At 48.2% G+C, this 22,282-nt stretch overlaps 1 protein-coding gene across 5 annotated transcripts in view; it reads left to right on the top strand.

Annotated features, from left to right (window-relative positions):
- AZI2 (5-azacytidine induced 2) overlaps window positions 1–22,282 on the top strand; it is a 676,621-nt gene that overhangs the window by 395,563 nt on the left and 258,776 nt on the right. For all 5 annotated transcript variants that reach the window (XM_069648790.1, XM_069648785.1, XM_069648787.1 and 2 more), the window contains one exon: window positions 17,808–17,860. In XM_069648790.1, coding sequence (XP_069504891.1) covers window positions 17,808–17,860 — 53 coding nt within the window. The remainder of the gene's footprint in view (window positions 1–17,807; window positions 17,861–22,282) is intronic.

Raw genomic sequence — 22,282 nt, 5'->3', positions numbered from 1 at the left:
CTTCCTTGCCTCTGTCACTTGCGGTGTGTTGTCCTGCTCGGGGCTCTTGTGCCCCTTCGTGGTCTTTCTCGCTGTCTTCCCATTATGGTGTGCTTCGCGTACAAACCTTAAAACGTTGAACAGTGAACTTGAGGTCGGCTCAGGTTGAGTATGAGTGGACATGCTTGGGTCCCTAAGAGTGGTGTGCCCTTTTCCTTTATTTCTGTGGCGAGGATATTTCCAGCGTAGCATGTCGCAGATAGGTGGTGTACTCGTTGTCCATGAGCTGTTTCCTTTAGTAACTGAAACTCCTAAACTCCCCCTACCCTGCACTTCCCCCCAACTTGAAGTACCTGTTGCCCAAACCAACCGAACCATAAACTAAATACTGTAGGTGGTCTGGAGGACCAGGTTTCTCAACTTGTGCAGTCCATAGCCAATCTGCACTCGGGTGAAGAGGGGTGGGGGGTGCGCTACTCCAGGCTCCTCTCCACCCGGGCCGCTGTCATGATTCCTGCCCCTCATATCCCCAGCCCTCCAAGATGTCGGGCTGGAGCCAGGCCACGATCACCCTCAAGGGCCTCTCCATCCCTCCAAAGACCCACTTGGAGTAAGACTTGGCGCTTGTGGCACCAGACTCACTCACTCCCATAGGATAACATTGGGTATTGGACTTGTAGTGCATTGATGGGGACAAGATGGATGCCCCCACATATTTTGGTTCCCAGAACTGCATGTGCAGTCTAGTCTTTTGGGTGTGGTTCAGCCCAGAGACACCTGGGATACCCAGAGACTATTTAAGCCACGGCCAGGCTGAGAAACATGCTTTGTGTTTTCTGCACCTGCAGCGTGACACTCGCCATGTTCGGATCGGTCTCCAGTAGGCCTGCATCTTTCTTCTGCGCTCAGCTCCTGCAAGAGCAAGAACACTGTTAGGAACAGCCTTACCTTGCTGCGCTTCTGCCCATCATTCATCGCTCCTTCTGTTCTGCGGACATCTTCAGCGGTGTCATTCCCATCCCGGCACGCCACTTCCTAAGGAAAAGGGAAAAGAACAGAAAAAAGGCATTAGTAAGCATTCAGCAAATCTTCGCTTATTTTTAAAGACTATACAAGCTTCAAACACTTACCTGAATCCCAGCCGCTCTGGGGGAACCGACATCCACGCTGAAAACATCACGGCACCTAAAAGACACAGAAAAAGAACTCAGTTCAATACAAATACGAAAGGGTTGCATCGCGCATCGCGCTCTCACTCACCTTCAGCAGCTCGTCGCCATCCCCGGACGCCGGCCATCATCTAAGGAAGGAAAGGAACGAAGTTAGAGAACTGTTCAAAAGACTCATTATACTTACCTGTCGGACTCTTGCCAGTGAAGTAACAAGGCAGCAACGAGCCCGCATCAATCAACGCGCCCCTGCGCTGAAAGCAGGATGGAGAGCACACTTTCCAAGAAAACAAGGTGAGCTGTGGATCAAAGAGACAGGTTGGACCCCGGGGAAGAAAGGGTTCAAGCACACCGAGACAATAGGGAGTTAAACTCTCCCAATCCTGTGTTCCAGGCCCAGTCTCCAGTCGAGTTAGACCCCAGGGAAGGGTTCGAGGTCTTAAGAGGTCGGAACAGGCTGAGTGACGTCCCCGTGGATACCAGGTGAGCGTTACAGCCTCCGGGTTTCAAAGTTATTCTTGGATTCCTGTGGGTTTTGTTTTATTTGGCTGGGTTTTTAGGTGTGTTCGCCTTCAGCCAATGTCACGTGCATCTCGTCCGCCCCCCTTGGTGGTTTCGACTGCTCAGGGGCGGGTAGCGGGTGTCTTTGTCGCTTCCTCAGGGTGTGTCTCATCTTGGGCTGTCGGGGTGTGGGTCCGAGAGAACCTGTGTTTCGAGCCAGTCCCAGGTTTCCCAGGGGTTGTGGAACACCTGGACCACCCCTTTGTGATCGACTTTGAAGGTTGCCAGGAAGAATAGCGCGTACTTAATATTCAGGGATGTTAGCTTTTTCTTGACTGAGTCAAACGATTGCCTTGACTTCTGGACTTCCTGTGTATAGTCGGGGAAGAAGCCGATCTGGTTGCCGTTGTAGGTAATAGGGTCTGTTGCCCTCGCCATCTGAAGAAGTGTGTCCCGGTCTCAGTTTGGCGATCACTGTGCGCGGGGAGGGCCCCGGGAACGGTCTGCCTGTCGGGACCCTGTGTGCTCTTTCAATAGAGAAGAATTTTGAGAGTTTTTGGGGACCATCAGATCTGTTAACCATTCCTCCAGGAAGAATTCCATGGAGGGTCCCTCTTCTTTCTCGGGCAGGCCGAGAATGCGGAGGTTGTTGCGGCGGGATCTTCCTTCGCTGTCCTCGTCTCGGTGTTCCAGAAGGGTGTTTTTATTTTCCACTTGTTCCAGTCGGTCTCCCACGTTTTTGGCCTTGTCCTCCGATTCAGATATTCTCTGTTCTGCTTCTCCTACCCTGAAGGTTAGGTTCCCCAGGTCCTGTCTCAGGAATGACACCTCAGAGGTCAGGCCATCAATTTTGGCCTCCACCGAGGTTCGGGAGTTGTTTATCGCTGCCATAATATCCGTGAGTGATGACGCCAGGTCCGTATCACCGTTTCCGCCCCCCTCCACCTCCTCGTTTGCCGGTCCGGGGAGCCTTGCTGTTGTGTGAGTTGTATATTTGTCCATCTTGTTCTGTGTTACCCCTCTGCCGGGTAGATCTTTCCCCATGGTTGGTGCCTTTGTTTTCCACCACTCCTGGTCTTCCCCTGGTGTTGTGGGTCTTTATTTCTCCAGTCTTCTCTGTCTCCCTCCCTCGCGTCTGGGGGGCTTCCTGTGTGCGGCCTGCGCCTTATTGTGGTTTTGGGTTTAGTATATTAGTATCTGCGTCGATGGTCCGTTAGAAGTGCTGTGGGGTTTTCTTGTCCTGGATCCGTGGTTGGGGGGGGGGGGGTGGTTCTGAGGCAGGTTCCTTTATTTGGCCTCAGATCTGCGTGGTATGTGCCGCAGTATCTGTGCCTATCTGTCCACGATGTTTCCCATGTGGTCCCTGGGATGGCCGCTGTCCCAGTGTGTTGTGGCAACCTTTATTATTGACCGCAGGTGTGCCAGGTCCCCAGGTTTGTTTCCCAACCAACCTTCCCCCGTCTATCAAATGGCGGGGCCGCCCTGTACCCAGTCACACTTTAGGGTTCTGGCAGTCCAGTCTTTGGATGTTCCAAATTGCGGGCTTATGGCACGCCTGCGGTGATGCTTGCTGGGTGGGGCACCCTGCCGCTCTGTGGGAGTCCCCCCGCCTGTTGGAGGTAGGCCTTAGATGTTAGTGGGGGGGGTTGTTTCTGTGGGCCCCCCCTTGGCCCGAGCGCCCAGCCGCTCGCACACAGCAGACACGGCGGGCGTCGGGGAGGGGGAGCCCTACTTGTGGCGGTTCTGTATTGTTGGTCGCTGGGGCGGGGGAGGAGGGAAGGAGACGGGGGCCGTTCAGCCTGCCAGGCCCCGAGTCCTGACTCTGTGCGGGTCGCTGGAGTAAGTGGGCACCCCTCAACCCGAGCGCCCCGCCGCTCACGGCGGGTGCCGGGGAGGGGGAGCCCCGCCCGCAGTGATGGTGTGTTGGTGGTCGCTGGGGCGGGGGGGGCGGGGTGGAGGCGGGGCCGCTCAGCCAACCTGGCCTCGGGTCCAGTCGTTGTGCGGGTTGGTGGAATGGACACCCCTCGACCCAAGCACCTCGCCGCTCGCACACAGTGTACACGGCGGCCGCCAGGGCGGGGGCCCCCCTTATGCTGGTCGTGTGCTGGTTTCTGGCAGTCTTCTGCTCGGAGCAGCGGTACCCCTGCTCCTCAGGTCCTCGGCTACTGGGGCCCGGCGGCCATTTACTTCACTCGAATTTCTCAGTCAGCCTCAGAGGCTTAAAATGCTCCGATTTTCTTCGGACTTTTGTGGTGGTGGGCACGGGTGCGTTCCCCTACCCGATTTTCTTATTTTGGGTTATGTACCCTTCAGGATTCTGCCAGGATGTTGCAGGATTCAGACGGCCCAGGCGGAGCGACCGAGGGTTAGACCTGCATCAGGCACCCCCTGGTGGTCCTCCCTGGCTCAGTCTTTTTAAGTGGCAGGATCCTATAAAGGTCTTTTGGAGGTCATTGTCAGCTTTTTCAGTGGTGTACAGGGTGGTGTAAAACTATGTGAATGCCTGCAGGATCTCCTCTGTTTGTGTGGTTACCTGTCCCCCCCCCCATCTTTTGAATGGAGCGAATCACGCCCGCTGTTTCCCTTTTTTTGACCTGCCTGGCCAATAGCCTGCCCGTTTTGTTAGCCTGGAGGTAGTATTTTTGCTTCAGATACAGCAGAGACTTTTCTACATGCTTTGTTAGCAAGACGCTGATTTGCCCTTTATGGTGCCTATACTCTTTTCTGATTGCTACCCCTTTGTCAGTTTCCATTCTCTCCATTACCCCTTTTAAATGCCTTTCCAAGTCCGTCGTGAAGGCCCTTTCCTGTTTGGCCTGTGCTCCCTGTTTAGCAATGAGCACTCCCCTCATGGTTGCCTTGAAGGCGACCCACACCACCGCTTCTTGCACCTCTGAGGTCTTGTTATCCACGTAAAAATCGCGTATAGCTTCACGTAGTTAGTCACGTATTGCCTTGTCTATGAGCAAGTGGCGGGGGAACTGCCATTTCCAAAGACCCGATTTCCCCCCTTCCTTTTTAATTTCTAGTTGCAAGGGGGCGTGGTCGGATAGGGTGATAGGCCTCACATCTTTGTTCCGCACTTGCCCTAGAAGAGACACTGAGACCCAGATGTAATCTATTCTTGAGAATGTTCTCTGTACGTGGGAGTAGTAAGTGTACCCCTTGGAGTCTCCTCTTAGTTAGTGCCACGTGTCTACAATACCTAGTCTATCCATCCTAGCATGTAGCCTATTAGATGGGCAGCTAGATGTGGGAATCCTATCCGCGCTCCTGTCTTTACTTGGGTGTCACGCCAGATTAAAATCCCATGTGCGTATCAACCGGCCCCTTGTGAATTTGGTCTAATTTGTCCATCACCCCCCTCAAATCTCCATCCTGCCCAGAGTTGGGGGCATACACTGTGGCTATTGTGAGGGTTTTCCTCCCCATTGTAATTGGACAAAGAGAAACCTGCCCTCCTTGTCGGCTTTTGTGTCAGTTATTTGGATGTTCGTAAGGTGTCTGAACGCAATGAGGACCCTCTAACCTTGTTCTTGTTGTTGGCTTGCAGGACCTGGGGGTACCCACTCAGCTTCAGTCTATGCTTGTCTTGGGAGCGGATGTGGGTCTCCTGAAGAGTCACAATTTTGGGTTATCATTCAGAAGAAGGTTCTCCAGTTTCCGTCTTTTGGCCGGGGTATTCAGCCCTCTAATGTTGAGTTGCAGAATCTGGATCCCTTTGTTACTATCTATACCTCGCTGTGCCCTGGTTGTTGTCAAGTTGATGTAATCCACCTCCCCCTCTAACCCTCACCCCCTTCCCCTTGTGTCCCCTCTGGTTAAACTCGGCGTAACTTCCCACGGACGTAGCATCGTCCCAGGTTGCCGGGTCTCATTCCATTCCCGGAGATAAAACATGCGGGGAGAGCCATCGCCTCACCCTCTCCGGCTTCCAAGAGTCGTCATTGTCCCTCCTGCCCCCCGGATGGCACTGGGCTGGTTCTCTACTTGAGTCTCTCGGAGAGAGGCCCAGTGCCTGGTGATCCCACCTGGACCTTTTTTGAAAAGGAGTGTCCATTTAGCCTGGAGACTTAGATGATTGCCGCCCTGGACCCCGCAGATGCCTGCACCTGGGCTTTGACTCCCCTGCTTTCCTCCACTCCCATGTCTTCTCTCGGTGACCTTGGTGGTCCATTCTCCTGCCTTGTCCTCTCGCCGGATCCCCATCTTCTTCGATGTTCAAGATCTTGGTGCCGTTCACCTTTATCGGGTAAGCCTTCCTTGCTGCTTGTAATATCTATTCCTTTTGGTCGTATCGCTGCAGGGCCATCACCACCTCTCTTGGCCTGGCACCAGGTTCTACTCGGGAGGAGGCCCACACAGTGGATTCTATCTATATGGATTTCTCCCCCAGTCTCTGTCCAGCAATTCTTTAAACACGTGCTGCATTGTTTTCCTGAGGTCGGCATCGCTCACGCTCTCGGGCAGCCCCTTCACCCTGATGTTCGACCTCCTCGAGCGGTTCTCCAAATCCTCTGCTTGGAGTTCTAGGTTGCTCAGCCAGTGCGTCTATCTTTCGGGTGTCCTCTGTGAGCTCTTGGATGGCGTTCTCATTTGTGTCGACCCTTTCGCCCAGTTCCGCGTTGTCATTTTTGATTTCTTGCATGGACTGGGCGGGTTCTGTGCATATTAAGCTTAATTGTGTCTGGAAGGTATTAGTCATCTGATCGTTGAATGCTTTGAAGCACTGCTGCAGCACCTTACTTGTGACTTCTTGTCCATGGGGTATGGTTGGGGGGGGTCCACTGGTACTTGCTTCTCTGTCCCTGCCATAACTTCCTTCTTAGGGATTTCCCCTTCTTTTCGCCAGAGCTTTTGGAGGGTCCCTTCCTGCTTTTTTGAGTGTTTGGGTCCTGGGGTACTGTCTTTCATCACTTTGAGTTTGTTGCCTGACATCTTCCGGTACGGAGGCTTCTTGGTTGGGCCTTTAGGCGGGGGCTTCTCCCCTTTTATCTAGATTGCTCCTGCCCACTTGGCGTTGGCAGATGTGCCGTATGTGGAGGGCGCTCATCTCACCCTTCTGGGGGGTGAGGGTATCTGACTTCCCTTAGTGTGCTGGGTTGACTGCTCCCAGGTGGCTGTTCAGTGGAGGCCTAGAGGCAGGCGCTGTCTCGGTTCCCACCAGCCTGGGGTCCCCTTGGCCTCTTTCTAGGGTGTGCTTTATGCTCCTTCTCTCTTGGGTTCACCTGCCTGCCGCTGCTGCCCTGGTGGTGCTTTGCATGGGCCCTGGCTGGGGGCTTCTCTTCATTGTGGGTTGGTGGAAGAGAGAGCCTGCATCGTGCTATGACCCAATGTCTTGCTGAGAAGGGTGGTGGTGGGGTCCGGGGGCCTCTCCCACCCCCCCGTGCCCCTCGTGGCCAGAGCCATGGGGATACCAACAGGGAGAGTGAGTGCTGGAGCTTTGGCTGCTGATGGTTGTCTCTATAGGCTGGGTGCAGTAGTTAACCAGTGATTGTGGGTATCCCTGTTAGCTGTGTACCCCGTGGTGTCGCTCCTTTACTGGGTCAGAGTGTGCTTGGAGGAGCTCGCTGAGTTGAGTCCCCCACCCTGGGGGAGATCGAAATGTAGGGGCTGAAGCACCCTCGAGGCCTCTGTGCGGCCGGGCAGAGTTTCTGGGTCACCTCCCCATGGCTGGCTAAGCTTGCGGCGTGTGCTGGGAGAGCTCTCAGCCTTCCGTGTGGCGTCCTGTTGTCTGGGACCCAACTCCTCATGGGACTGGGGTTTGCTGTGGGTGGGGGGGGGCAGGGTTTAAGTGTAGATTTGCAGGGTGTCTGCCGCCCCACCACTCCTTACTTGTGCTGCCGGTTGCCAGTACTCTCGCTCCTTCCACTCCTTTAATGGGTAGCCCTGCGAGCGCACACCTGCCGGTCCCGGCGGTGCTGTGGAACGGCCACCCCAAATAATCTCCTTCAGTCGCACCGCTGAGTGCCGTTGCAGCAGGTTGCCCTCACCCACCTTTTGAGGTTTGGCAGCTTGGCGGGTCCCCCTGGTGTTTTTCGAGTGGCTTGCGCCGGGGAGTGGGGGCTCCCATCTCCTCTGCCTCCCTTCCTGCTCTCCCTCAGTCGCTGATCTTTCGCGCCACTGGGGTCGCTGTTGTTGGTTCCCGGTCTCTGGCTCCGCTCCCTCCTGTTACGCCACCCTGTTTGCTGCTCCCTTTAGCTCTGGTTGTTCACGGGCTAATTCTGCTGCTGTGCCTGCTTTTGGGTCCTGGGCTGATGTAGCTTATTGCTCTTTTTAGAGCCGCCGGGGAGGAGCACGCTCCTCACCGTGAGACAGTCATGGCGGCCATCTTGGAAGTCATCAACACGCTACTTTTTGTTACAATGGATCTGAGGTTCAACTTTTATCGCAATCAAACTCCCACCACACTCGTAAGAAGGAGGAATCTCCAAGATGTGATGAGAAAATCTAATAATTTAACAAATGTGTTATTATCCTCTAATTTTGAAAGACCAACCACACATTATCACTATTTTAGTAGAAGCTTGCAGTGTCCTAGACCTACCCAGCTCGGAACAGGATTGAGCTACTTCACCATTTCAAAATCAATATAAATTAAAGATTGGGGTTGTGAGACACCATCTCAGAGAAAAGATAAGCCACCTTAGTCTTCTGTACCTGGGAGAATGGGTGGAAAAATGTGAGATGTTAACTTTTGCCTCTTCCAATTAACCAACACTACTGTGAATATGCCAATTTCTGATGTGCGGAAAATAAATATGATAAATGCTCCAATTTCTTTTTCAAAGTGGGGAATCCCTTAGGCAGGTAGTTTACTCGGACTCACGATTTAGAGTTGCTGGCATGGCAATATGTTTGTATTACACAATTTGCCTGATGTTCTGTGGACATTGATTTTTTTTCTTTCGAAAGGTCAAATGGGGGCGAGAGGGTTGATAGTTTGACACTGTTTTTCATTGCTTAAGATGTATGTTTGGCACCAACTATTGCAATGATAAGTTATGTCCCTCACATATTTTACATATTCTCCAGCATTGGATCTTTCATGGATTTGCATGCTTAGAATATTCCCCGTCGTCAGACTGGGACCCCTCGGTACACATGTATAGCCTTTTCCTATAGGAAAACTTCTGACAGTTTTGTGTCCTATCTACGTCCTTTTGGGGCCCGCATACGCATGCCCCGTAGGATGTCGCGGTATAAAAGCCTCGCCCCCTCGGCTACCTTCAGATTTCAACCGTCTCCAAAGTAGTGGGATCTCCTCGCGTCGTCTTACTATTTTGTACAAGGTTGTGTACTTGAAGTTGGAGTTAGGTGAATTTTTCCTTCATGTCGGGAAAGGCGCTGTTCCGTCCGTGCGCGACGTGCGGCTTGAAAAAAGTTTACGGGGGGGATGGACATATTGATTGTATATACTGTCTCCACCCTCATCATTCGTCTGATAAGTGTGACATATGCAAAGGGTTTTCTCAAAAGACCCTCAAAGACCGAAATCGACGGCTGGTGGCATGGTTGAATGATGGAGCGGGGGCATAACCCCCTTCGGAGGTAGGCTCCACACAATCGGCAAAAACATCACACCGCGCTGTATCGTCGGAACCACCGATGAAGAAATCTCGACCGGCGAAGAAAGAGTCATCTCGGAGTCATTCAGCTTCGATGAGAAAATCGTCATCTTCGTCAAAAAAGCATGACATGGAAAGGCCGAAATCCTCCTCGGGCGATCACCATAGATCGACCACGAGTCGAGAGTCGAGTAAAAGCAGGCGGGACCGCCTAAACCACCTGCTAAGCCACCCCCGTCGACGGCGGTCCAGTCATTAGCCTCCTCCCTACCACTGACGCATGTGGTATCTACCATCCCACCGACAACGACTGCGACGGTGGCCTCGTCGACGGAGGTTCTACAGGAAGCCTGGAGGCCTGAAGTTTTCGATCCGATCCCTCCGGATACTTTACTGCAGGAACAGGCAGCGTTGCTGTCCTCGGGAGAGGACGAGAGCGGGGGAATAGCTGGCCCGGCAGACCTCGGGCTACGAGTGGTTGACAAGTCGTCGACGAGGGGATCCGGAATTCCGGTGTCTGCCCCTCTTCTCAATCCTCAATCTGTTTTGTTGTTGGAGATTCTGTCCACGCTTCAGTCTTTAGTACAGTCATTGGACCAGAGACTACCTCAGGTAAACCTGCCACAGTCACCCGTCGACGAGCCGGGCCCGTCCCGTCCACCGACTCACTTACGCACGCCAGTCTCAGCACCACAGGCACCCCAAGAGGAAGGTGAGCTGCCAGATTCGGAGTCTGACAGAGGAGCCATGTCGGATATCTCCTCATCCCCCTCCAGGGATCCAGCCTGGGAGTCAGAGGTGGAGTTAGAAACCCCGAGGAGCCCAGCTCAGCCGTCCCCCCGGATGATATTGCATCATTCTATTCTATGATGGAGAAGGCGTGTAAGGAATTCGGTTTGTCCCAGGAAGAACAGAAAAAGGACTGTTTTCTTTTCGACCACATGGGTAAGAGAAGGAGGTCAGTGTTTTCAATACCCATACTAGATCATGTGTGGAAGGAGGGTTTGCAGACAATACGTCACCCCTTTTCGGAACTGGCGGTAAAAGGTCGCCTTGAGAAAAGATTTAAGGCGCCAGAGTCTACCCCCAAGTGCTTATCCTCCCAACCAACGCCTGAATCGGTGGTGTCGGCGGCAGCGGCGAGGAAAGCGAAGGCCCAGCACAAGTGCACGACTCCGCCTGAAAACGAGGCAAGACGTCAGGATGCCTTTGGCAAAAAAGTGCTATCTGTGGGAGCAACTACAGTAAAGGCTGCAAACCCTCTGGCTATTGTAGCCAAATACGACAGAGAAATGTGGCACAGGCTGGCTCCGTTGCTGGATCATCTTCCGGAAGAGCATAGGAAGGCGGCGATGTTACTTGTCCGAGAGGGTGAGGAAGCCTCCAATCATGCAATAAACATTGCGGTGGACCTCGTTGAATCAGGCTTCAAGCAAGTCAATGGGGTCGTGTTACGACGACAGTCATGGTTTAAGTGTACCTACTTCAGGCCGGAGGTACAATACAAAGTATTAGATATGCCCTTTGAGGGAGACCTTCTATTCGGAGAGAAAGTAGATGAGGCCCTAAAGGGAATGAAAGAGGACTCTGACACGGCACGTTTATTGGGTGCCCTCCAGAGTGGCCGAAGCTACAAGTCTTTTCGTCCCTTTAGAGGGGCTTCAGGTAATTCCAGATTCTCTGCGTCAGGAGACAGATCCTTCAGTAGGTCGGCGTACCCCTCCCAGGGATACAGGCATGCTTCTCAAACAGCAAACCGACGCCGGAACTTCCAGACCTCCAGGAAGAGACCATCCTATCCGTCGTCGTCGAGAGAGAAGCAAAATAAAGATCAGCAATGACGAGCAACACACCGTTCTGGGGGGAAGAGTATCAGCCTATGTCGACGAATGGGAACGAATAACGACAGATCAATGGGTATTGGACACAATAAGGAACGGACATTCTCTACAATTCAAGCGCAGCCCTCCGCACATTCCACCTGCGTTCGTTGCTCATTCCCATCTGAAGGTACTGCAACAGGAGGTAACACTCATGTTAGCAAAAGGTGTGATAGAATTAGTTCCAGCATCACAGAAAGGTCAAGAGGTTTACTCAAGATACTTCGTTGTGAAAAAGCCAAACGGAAAATGGTATCCCATTCTAGACTTACGCGATCTCAACAAGTCCTTAAAGAGCCTAAAATTCAAAATGCTCACGCTCCAGGAAGTGATCCGAGCCGTTCAAGAAGGGGATTTTCTGGCGTCCCTGGATTTGCAGGACGCGTACTTCCATATTCCAATGTGTCGGAAACACAGGAAGTTCCTGAGATTTGTGATAGGGCGGACTCACTACCAGTTCACGGTTCTTCCCTTTGGGCTCAAAACCTCCCCCAGAACGTTCACAAAATGCCTGGCCCCAGTAGCGGCCTGGCTAAGAATGCAAGGCCACCATTTATACCCATATCTCGACGACTGGCTGGTAAGGGGATCCTCCCCAGCGTCGACCAACACAAGTTTGCAAGCCACCATGCAGCTTCTACAACAGCTGGGATTTGCCATAAACTTCAAAAAATCCTCGCTGATGCCATCGAGAACGTTGGTGTTCCTGGGGGCACAGTTCGAAACCCAGTCTGGGCTAGTGAAGCCTTCCCTTGTCAGAATCTCAAAACCCAATCAACTGGCGGGTCGACTACGGCGAAACACCAAGCTTTCAGTGAGAAAATACGTTTCGTATTTCGTCCTAGGGGCCATGGCATCCTGCATCCATCTGGTGGCCAACTGTCGCCTATTCATGAGGCCAGTTCAGGAGTTCCTGGCGGACAGGTGGACACAGGCCCAAGGATCGTGGTCAGACAAGATAATCATCGACGACGACAAACTGCTTCAGACTCTTCAGTGGTGGCAGAGTTTCCACATCCTGAACAACGGTGTACCCCTACAGGAGCCGGAGTTCCAGCTAACCATAGTCACGGATGCGTCTCTAACCGGCTGGGGAGCTCACATGGGCACTCTTCAAACGCAAGGTCGTTGGTCTCAAACGGAGTCACTCCTACACATCAACGTGTTAGAGCTCAGAGCAGTACGATGGGCCTTAAGGCGTTCCTACCACACATCAAGGGATCGAGAGTACGAGTGCTGACGGACAATACGACGGCCATGTTTTATTTGAGAAAACAAGGGGGGGATGCGATCCAGGACCCTTTCCATGGAGGCCCAGAAAGTGTGGCGTTGGGCATTAAAGCACGAGATATCCATCGTGGCTCAACATCTCCCGGGAGTGAGGAACTCGCAAGCGGATTCCCTCAGCAGAAGGATGGCCCAGATACACGAATGGGAAATGGACACACTTCAGCTGACGAAAGTTTTCGAGGAATGGGGTCACCCCCCACTGGTCGTCTTCGCAACGAAGGAAAACAAGAAATGCGAGCAATTCGCAAGCAGATGGCCTCAGGAGGGTTCCATGGGGGAGGCGTACTCCTTCCCATGGACGGACAAGTTCTTTTACGCAGTGGATACGCAGGTACAGTTGCCGGGTAATTCTACTGGCACCGTACTGGCCGAGGCAACCGTGGGTTTCCGACCTGCTTCACTTGTCGCTGGAACAACCAATAGCGTTTCCGAGGGTCCCGAACCTACTGTCCCGGGACAAAGGTACGGTGTGGCATCACGACCCGGACAGTCTCAACCTCACAGCCTGGCTCCTGACGTTTCGGAGGATTGCCAGAAAATTCTGCAAGCGGCTCGGGCCCCTTCTACCAACAAATCTTACACCTATAAGTGGCGAAGGTTCTGTGAGTGGTGTCGAGGACAACAAGGTCTACACCCGTTAAAGGTGACTCTGGAGCAAGTTCTGCCTTATCTGCTTCACTTGGCAGAGGGGGGGTTTATCTTTCACATTGATAAAGGGGCACTTGGCGGCCATCTCTAGGTTCACGAGGAAGAGACAGTCGTCTCCTTTATTCAGCGACAGGTTAGTGAAACACTTCATGAGGGGTTTATTTCGAAATTTTCCCCCAGTAAAACGTTTTCCACCAACATGGAGTCTCAACGTAGTGCCGGCAGGCTTAATGAAACCACCCTTTGAGCCTATGGCCACTTCGGACATGAAATTCATATCGTGGAAATTGGCGTTCTTAATTGCTATCAGGTCAGCTAGGAGAATCTCGGAACTGCAAGCATTGGTCGTAGACCCTCCATACCTAAGATTCTTTAAAGACAAGGTGGTTCTGGCAACTAATCCTACTTTCGTTCCGAAAGTTCCTACAGTGTATCACAAACACTCATCCATTGTCCTCCCTACTTTCTTCGCGACCCCATCATCGGCAGCGGAAAAAGCTCTTAATACCTTGGACGTTAAGAGGGCCCTAAAATTTTACCTACATCGTACACAAGAACTCAGTTCTACTCGACAACTGTTCATCGCGTATGGTCCGTTGGCGAGAGGAAATGCAATTTCTAAGCAAGGACTGGCTCGGTGGGTCTCGTCGACGATTGCGTTTTGCCACTCCAAGGCCGCTGCAAGGGCATCCTAGAGCCCATTCTACAAGATCAACGTCCTCTTCAGCAGCATTATGGGCAGGAATTCCGCTAACGGACATATGCCAGGCTGCAGCATGGTCGGTGCCCCACACGTTTACCCGCCACTACTGCCTTGCGAGGCAGCATGCGGACGAGGTGCAGATGGGAAGAGCAGTCTTGCGCGATCTTTCAATAAGGTAAGCTCTACACTGTGGAGAGTTTTTTCTACCTGTTGGTGACCGTATGCTTTATGGAGGTACAGATATATGGGTAAACTTATTTCTTGTGTACCTATGCATTGTGTATTTTTGTGGGTGTATATTGCATTGCATTCTCACCGCTGTCTTCCAGTTTACTGCAATACAATCTATTCTAAGCATGTGAATCCATGAAAGATCCAATGCTGGAGAAGGGAATAGTTTCTTACCTGTAACTCCATTTGTCCAGCATTGGTATCTTTCATGGATTCACATGCGCCCGCCAGCCTCCCCGGGATGCAATGTATATGCTTGATAGGTTTGACCCTTCCTACTTTGGTGGGGCCGAAATCTGAAGGGAGCCGCGGGGGCGGGGCTTTTATACCGCGACGTCCTACGGGGCATGCGTATGCGGGCCCCAAAAGGACGTAGATAGGACACAAAAGTGTCAGAAGTTTTCCTATAGGAAAAGGCTATATATGTGTATCGAGTGGTCCCAGTCTGACGACGGGGAATATTCTAAGCATGTGAATCCATGAAAGATACCAATGCTGGAGAAATGGAGTTACAGGTAAGAAACTATTCCCTTACAAAGTTTAGCCTTGATTTAAGATATTTTATTCCCCAAATAGCCAAAGATTAAACTCTGCAGTTAAAAGAATGAGAATATGGCAGGACATAATGAGTGAGACGCAATAGCTTTGCTTTCCAGGAAGCCCACCTAGTAACAAGAGATCAGGACAGATTCTGACATGATTTACATCTACGGATCTTTCAAGCATCCTCCAAAAATAAAAATGCATAGTGTACTGGTAGCTTTCCGCAAAGATACTTTGATTGATGCACTAGTTGTTAAGAGATGCAGAACGACAGACTTTTTACACTAGCAACACTTTATGAGCCAAACATTTCCCAGGACACCTTTCTTGACACCTTTCAGGAGCTCTTGTATTTGATTACGGGGTTATTGTATCTATGGTGGATTCTATATGCGATTTAGGACATGTCCATGTCAGCTCACAGGGTACAACATTCTCATGCAGCCTACAAAAAAACTCTAGGCCAGATGGTGGAAATGGGCATATGATGCAAATGAAGAGAGAACCAGGGGCCTGATAAATTTTCTCCCACACACTTCCATACAAGTAGATTATATGTTCCTAAGCACCACACTATGATCTTATCTTACTAGTGCAGATATGGGAACAATAGGAATAGTAGATCATGCTCCCACATTTTGCTCCCTTTGTCACTGATGCCAACTACACTGTCAGAGTTCCCTGGATTTAATTAACACTTCCTTAAAGATCCTGTTATAGTTCAAATACTTAGCATCATATAGTTGATTTTTGTTTTTTGCATAACAGACAAAAGAACCTTGTTAGCCACAATTTGGCATTCTCAACGTCGTTCAGAGAGGAAACATTTTATCACTGGCTGTGGCTCGTAAAGGAAGACTGCTAATCAAAGAATCACAAAGGCAGAATTAAGATTGTAAGAAAAATCATAAGGGAAGAATTATAACCTTGGCATGCTGATATGAATGAAGGCTATGAGGGGCCAACTTTAGGTCGTCGCAAAAGAAAGCTGCACTACCGCTCCTCTGACTGCTCCAATTGTTCAATACAAAATCAAATGAATCTGACAACGTTGGCTGATCTATTTAGTGAGTGCTGTCAAATTGCACATAATGGAACCAAGGATGGGTGACCCCTACAACGTGGACCCGGGGAGAAAACGCAACCAAATAACCCAGAAGGGGATGGGTCACACGGAACTGAAAACCTGACTCAAGAAAGAATAAATATGACTTGAATCATAAGCACCAGGGAGGATACAGGCCAAGTCAAGGAAAATATAAAATTAGCATATTTTATTCATCACATATCAAAAAGCCATTAGAAGAATTAGCACATAATGTATCATAAAAATACACATGTAAATACACAATTCATTTTAATACACAATTTAAATTAGATGTGAAAAATAGGAGTGCATGCCTTGCGATAACCGATGCTGCAGTTAGGGATAAAGAGCAGTGCAGAAATTGTAGTGTACTGCTATTCAAAAAAACGGAAAAAGAGAAAGGAGGAAAAGAGAAAAAAGGAAGGAAACATCTAAAAGGTAAGTCTCTAACTAGATGCCTAAATCCTCCTAGCTCATAGATGCATGTACCCCACATTTTTGTAGAATCAATATACACATAAGACCATCAATGGGTTATCAATAAGTATACCCAACCAACGTTAGAAATACAAAAATTACTAAATGTTGAGTTAAATATATCCTATCCAATAATAGCATGGAATGATCAATATATTGACAGTTAATTCTGTAAATGAAATTCGCACTGTAGCAGATGTGAAATTGCTATGTGCAATGCTTCATACCATTTCCAACTTTGAAGCCAACCACCAGTACCTTGTAAAATCTTAAGCATTCATCTGAATTGCAAGCTATCACTGATAAATATTAGTAGTTTTCCACACTTGTTTTGAGGATGTAAAAGGATTGGATACTGTAGCAGCTCATACCGCTATTACCTTTAATAATGCACTGAAGCAGCATCATCATCATCATCATCATCATCTATCCTTCCAGGGTATTGCATTACTTAAAGGGGTTAGAAGGTTGTTACCGAAGAGGCCTGCTTTTTCACCAACTTTGGGAGGCAGGGGTTTACCTTCGGATTTTTTTATTTTCTGCAGTGAACATATGCACTAGCACATTCTTTCAGTACAGGAAAACAACTTTTAAAACATCTGGCAGGGGGAGGACTTTTTATGTTCACCTTTTGGATACAGGTAAAACTTCGAGGAATTTTAATGGGGTGTTGCAACTTTATAATGCGTATTTTCGCAAAGAGTATTTCAGAGGTATGTTGCGTGCAGTAAATATATGGGTCATATGGCAACTGGTAAAAACAAATTATTTTGGAAATACTGTGTTTTTACCTTTACCCCAATACTTGTTAAAACACAGAGTTAATCTTCTCATCAGGCCCACATAGAAACAGATTGTTCTCTTTTTTTACTGTGCTACGTATTTCATTTCTAATGTCCATACTGATGGCTGAATAGTTACCGCACAAGGATATTGTTTTTCAACACTAAAGCAATGAGCTTTTTTGTAAAACTTTAGGTGCTATTTTTTCCATGACTCTGCAGCCCTCGAAATTTTAGCAAACGTGAATCCATAATAAGATTTGTTTATTGTTTTGTTGCTTTAATTGCTTGGAATATGGACCGCTTAGTCAGGAAATTCTTCTTCCCTTTATCTTTCCCATTTTTCACTTTTTGAAAATGGGTTTATGATCAGACCATCTTCAGTGTTTTGCATTAATACATTTTCCCAGTAACATTAAGATACTGATTCTTTTCTGTATAGACGGACACCAAAGAACAGTAATAAATGAATCTGGTGCAGCACAGTTCACATCTTTGGATGCGAGACTAGGATCAACTATTAGGTGTAAAAATGACTGAACCCTCAGTTCTCCACACACGCAGCACACCATGTCTTACTTGCCATGAGTCGATTACTCGCCAATGGCTAGTGACAAGTGCACATTTTGAGACCTGCTAGGATAAGATGGGCATGAAACAAAGGGAATTTGTAGCCCAAAGACGATGTCACTATTTTGTTTAAAGACATTTAGAATGTATGTATATGTGTAGACACACATTGCAATGTGGGAAGATTGCCATCTGTCCTATCTGTTTGAAAATACTTGGACATATGTTCATTGTATTCAAACATTGACCAACTCTCACAGCTTCCCAAATGCTGAAATAAAATAATGTTGATTAAGGGACCATGTGATTTGTTTTGCATCCGATTGGACCACAGCATATTTCAATTGCAAGACATTCATTTACTTACTTATTTTTGCAGGACCAAACATCAAATGGTAGGCTGCCTGACAAAGAGGATGAGGCCACACACAGGTACGTTACTTTTTGCACCAACCATAAATGGTCAGTTTGCTTGGATAAACAAAAAGACATGGAATGTGTAAACGGGTCAGAGTGGTGTTACCTTCTGTATCTGTATGTCCTTTTGTTTTCTTTCTTCACTTTGCAACCACAGAGTTCTTAAAAATGTTTTAAAGTTATTTTTTTAATAATTCCAAAAAAATAGAATGTTTTGTCGAAGTATCCCACACTAATGAACATGCTAAATGTGCTTGATACCATATTTTCTTATGTAGATTCATGTTTTGGATATCACTTGTGTTCATATCCCAGAGTACATATCGTGTTTAGATCTCTTGAAGCTTTTTGAAGTGGCCATTCTGTTTAAATTCCTCGATTGAATATTATTCCCTGACCTGGGCCATCTTAGTTCTATATTCTCTGTCGTCAAAGCAAGATGGCTTTCCTTGTGCCCATTTCTATTTACATATTCGTTCATATATATATATATATATATATATATATATATCAAATGAACACCAGTTTAATGTGGTATAATATAGTTTACCATAGTTTACCACCAGTTTGTAAAGAAAAAAGCAGTCTACAAAGACTTTCCAACATCACATGCCCCTGCCAGCCAGTACAGTTGTGCTACCAAATTAATATAGGCTACCTTTCAATTCATAGCTCCCTTCCCCCACCCTCAATTTCCAGCATAGTGGTTCTTTCTTCACAAGGGCATTACAAATCACATCCATCATGAGGACCCTCTGCATTATTCATTAAATGTTCTCTATGTTCCTCCACCACGACCCTCAACGGGTACGGGTAGTATAGCTCAGTGGCAATGCGCTCATCTTGGATGAAAGACGACGCAGAGCAACACAGGTTTGAATCATGGGACCATGCTTAGAATCCTCTTCAGTATTAAGCTTGTTATAAATAACCAATTATAATAATAATAACGCCTCCGAATTGCCTACCCTCGGTCTAAACTTTCATATTCTTCAGTCAACTCCACTTCACTTTGGGTGATGATTAGAGCGAACATCTAGCTCATGAATCTTCTTGTCCTATGTCCTGTAAAAGGTTTCTAGCCTGTTCCGTGCTATGTCCTTTTCGTAGAAGGCTACTGTTAGGAAAGATTACCATTTCATGTGTAATTTTCCCTGAAGTTGTGTACCCCCCAACGTTTTGCTGATGTTTAACACCATAGTCTGACTTTACCAGAGGAGCCAAGCCTTCTGCTGCACTCCTCTGGGCTTTTCGCTCACTTTTTATGGGGAAACTGACATGCCCTTAAAACAGTCAGTACTGGGAGACTTTGTTTCCCCTCAGTCCTTTCCACTGTTGCAACTTTTCTGCAGCATGTAACAAGTGTACAATGCTACCCGTAACCTTGGGTCTATTAGTCCTTTCCAAAGGCCCTAGTTACTCTCGAAGGATTTTGTTGGAGAAGTGCAGATGTGTCTTAGACCGGGCTGGTGGCAACTTATCACTTCGTATATTTGTAACGCTTTCCTGCCAGGTAAACCACGGTTACAGCGTTTGGCACGAATAGGTGGTCTGGCTCCAAATTGGCCATGTCACGAGGTTCTTTGTCCTGTCCTTTAGCCATCTTGCCCCTTCAACTTTCCCAGGTCGAGCCGACCCGGGTCAGTCCTTATTTGGGCATGCATTCTCCAGCGAAACGCCAAGTTTTTGCAGGCTTCTGCATGCCTTTTGTGTGTGCCTCCAAGATGTGGGCTGGAACGTCTGGTTCCAATACACATCCTGGGTGCCAGAGAGTCTGGAGTGCTGTGAATACCTGGGACCACCGTGGTCTGTGATTGGTCCATGTATGGTATGCCTGTATTTCAGCAGATCTCCCATTGGGCGATTCTGGATAAGAGAAGGCCCCAAACATCCATACCATGTCGATCTCTGGAGTTCTCACTGAATGAAGGATAGGATCCAAGTATCCTGAAACTAAGAAGCTGAGTCGAGGAACTGCTGGTGACCCGCTGGAAGTTTTGGCATCCTGAGCCCGCTGTCGTCCCGTGGGACCCCTCTGCATCTGGTCGTCCTAGAAGGTCTGCGAAGATGCTTCAACCCATTGGAATAGTGAGACCAACTATTCTCGGCACCTTCATCAAAACCTGCAAGTAAACCTTCTTGGAAGTGTCCGTGGGCCAACCAGTGGGCTGACCAGCTTACGCAGACTCTGTTCCCTGATACCCCTGCCGTTTTGAGGAGGCCCTTGAAATTTGATATATCGCTAGCTCTGGGTTCACGGCACCCTCACACCGAATTTCGTACACTTGGCGTTCCCAGGTCTGAAGTGAGACGAGTGTGCCCGAACCGGAGCATACGCAGTTACCGTGTCGGCCAGCCGTGGTGACGACCTTTGCAGGTGCGCTGCATTTGTGCCCCTCTTGCCCCTGAAGCCTGCTGCAGTGGAACTGGCCAGATCCATCCACCAGGAGCAGAGAAATCACCACTGTCTTGTTTGGGAATCATCACTGTATCTTCGTCGCTGAAAAACGCAGAGCTGCCAAATTGCCACACTTGAACCTGCGTCGTGTGCTTGGTCTACCTCCCTCAATTCCGATGGCCATCCTTAGATTAGAATTGGGTTTAACCTCCCTAAAGGCATTGGTGCTAAAGAAGCGAGCCGCGTTATATCTCAGAATGGTTCGAGATACAAGTAACGACATATTACAAGCGGTACACCAGGAAATAATAAAGGAAGGAACAACCTCTTCAATTGTTGATCAGATGAACAATCTGTTCTCCGAAATAGGCTGGCAATCCAGAGATGGTAAATACTCAGATAAAGTAAATAGAGCATTGAGTAAACGTATCGACCTTTGGGATTGGCTGGAGAATTTTGAACATCTTAAGAGTTTGAGCAGCTACCAGTATGTGCAATATAGACTATTTGAATTTAGGAAACCCCAGAGATACTTGAATATCTGTCCATCTATCAAGCTTAGACGGTTTATATTACTGCTTCGCCTAGAACAACTACCTACCCTTAGTAATACGGGGAGAAAAGACTGTATGGCTGCCGAGGAACGTATCTGCCGATTATGTAAAGTGCATAAGCATTTGGAGACTGCAAAACATTTGCTGACTGAGTGCTCGGAGATGGTTGGCACTTTTACCCTCCTTCTCGGCAGCTATGTGCATGAAACTACATATATTGGGGAAGCTCTGTTTTGGCACTATTGCCTCAACTCCAACAGTCTACGTCTCTTAATAGCTCTGTATACTGTTTGGTTGCAAATTGAAATAAGATTGGGTATAACTCTGTAGAGGAATAGGTTTTATGAAATAATTCTCATACCGATGCTATGAAATTTTATATATATCTGAGTATAATGTGAATTATTTGTTCTTTTTAACATAGTATTTTGTATTGCAATTCATGTATATTTAAAAATTGTATTTGAAGTATGTTAGACTTTTTATCATGTTAGTTGTGTTAAATTTGTGTAAAGTTTATATTTTAAACTATAGCACAATAAATATTAAATTAAATTAAATAAATGTTTTTTTAATATATCTACACATGACTGGTAGTGATTTGTAAGTGCCCTTTACTCTGTGTGCTCATTGAGGTCTTTCAGTCACCCTCACCCCTCCTGAGACCTAGTCTTGACCGCCGCCAAGCTACCTTGATTGGTCTGGCTTGTCCAGAAGGTTACCCTGTTCCAGAAAACTAGGCTGGCCTCCTGAACCTCTGCACACCAGGTCAGAGTTCAGAAATCCATCTTAACAGCTACTTGAATGAGTGTCCAGTTATTCCTTCCAGGCATACCCCATCTTTGCTCTGCAGTGTCTTACTATAATATTCACACTTGTCCTTCTTAGCTAGGCCCACCAATTCACTAAGGCCAGGAGGACTGCTAGTGCGAACTAGCAAACTATTCCCTGCCATAGACATATTTATAACAAGGCCAACTAGGCCCAGGTCTTCGAGTGGGAAATTGCCAGAGGAGCAACATTTTATTGGAGTTTATTTTCAATTTATTGGGTGTCATTTTTTAAATATGAAGCCAATGTTGTTTCTCCGAGTCTGGCTGATCCACAACAATGCAAGTAACTTTGAGCTGTTAGCAGTCATTCCACTCTGACAGCTAAAGTCTTTGATGACCAAACATGTATATCTGCTTGATATTTACAAAAGCTTTATAGTTGGGTTGACGCTTGTTAAAAAAAAAAAAGCACGTACCAAACTCTGCATGCTTTAGGTATTTAAAGATTCAGTCATACAACTCTCAGACATATGACGGGTATAAAGCTCTTTAGTCATTCTTATCTACCCAAAATGCTCTTTAATGTGCAAAATAGCCAAAACCTCATTTGTTTTATTGGTGCCACTTCACATTATCTTTGGAGTTCTTTCTAAACAACACACACATACACTGTGTTAAGCAATCACTTTAATATTCAGATGCACAACATGCA

This window comes from Ambystoma mexicanum, chromosome 2q (genome assembly GCF_040938575.1).
Source record: "Ambystoma mexicanum isolate Mex_15411 chromosome 2q, UKY_AmexF1_1, whole genome shotgun sequence".
NCBI classification, from domain to species: Eukaryota; Metazoa; Chordata; class Amphibia; order Caudata; family Ambystomatidae; genus Ambystoma; species Ambystoma mexicanum.
The sequence above is the reverse complement of the archived record's forward strand: the minus strand, read 5'-3'. Positions and strand labels throughout refer to the sequence as shown.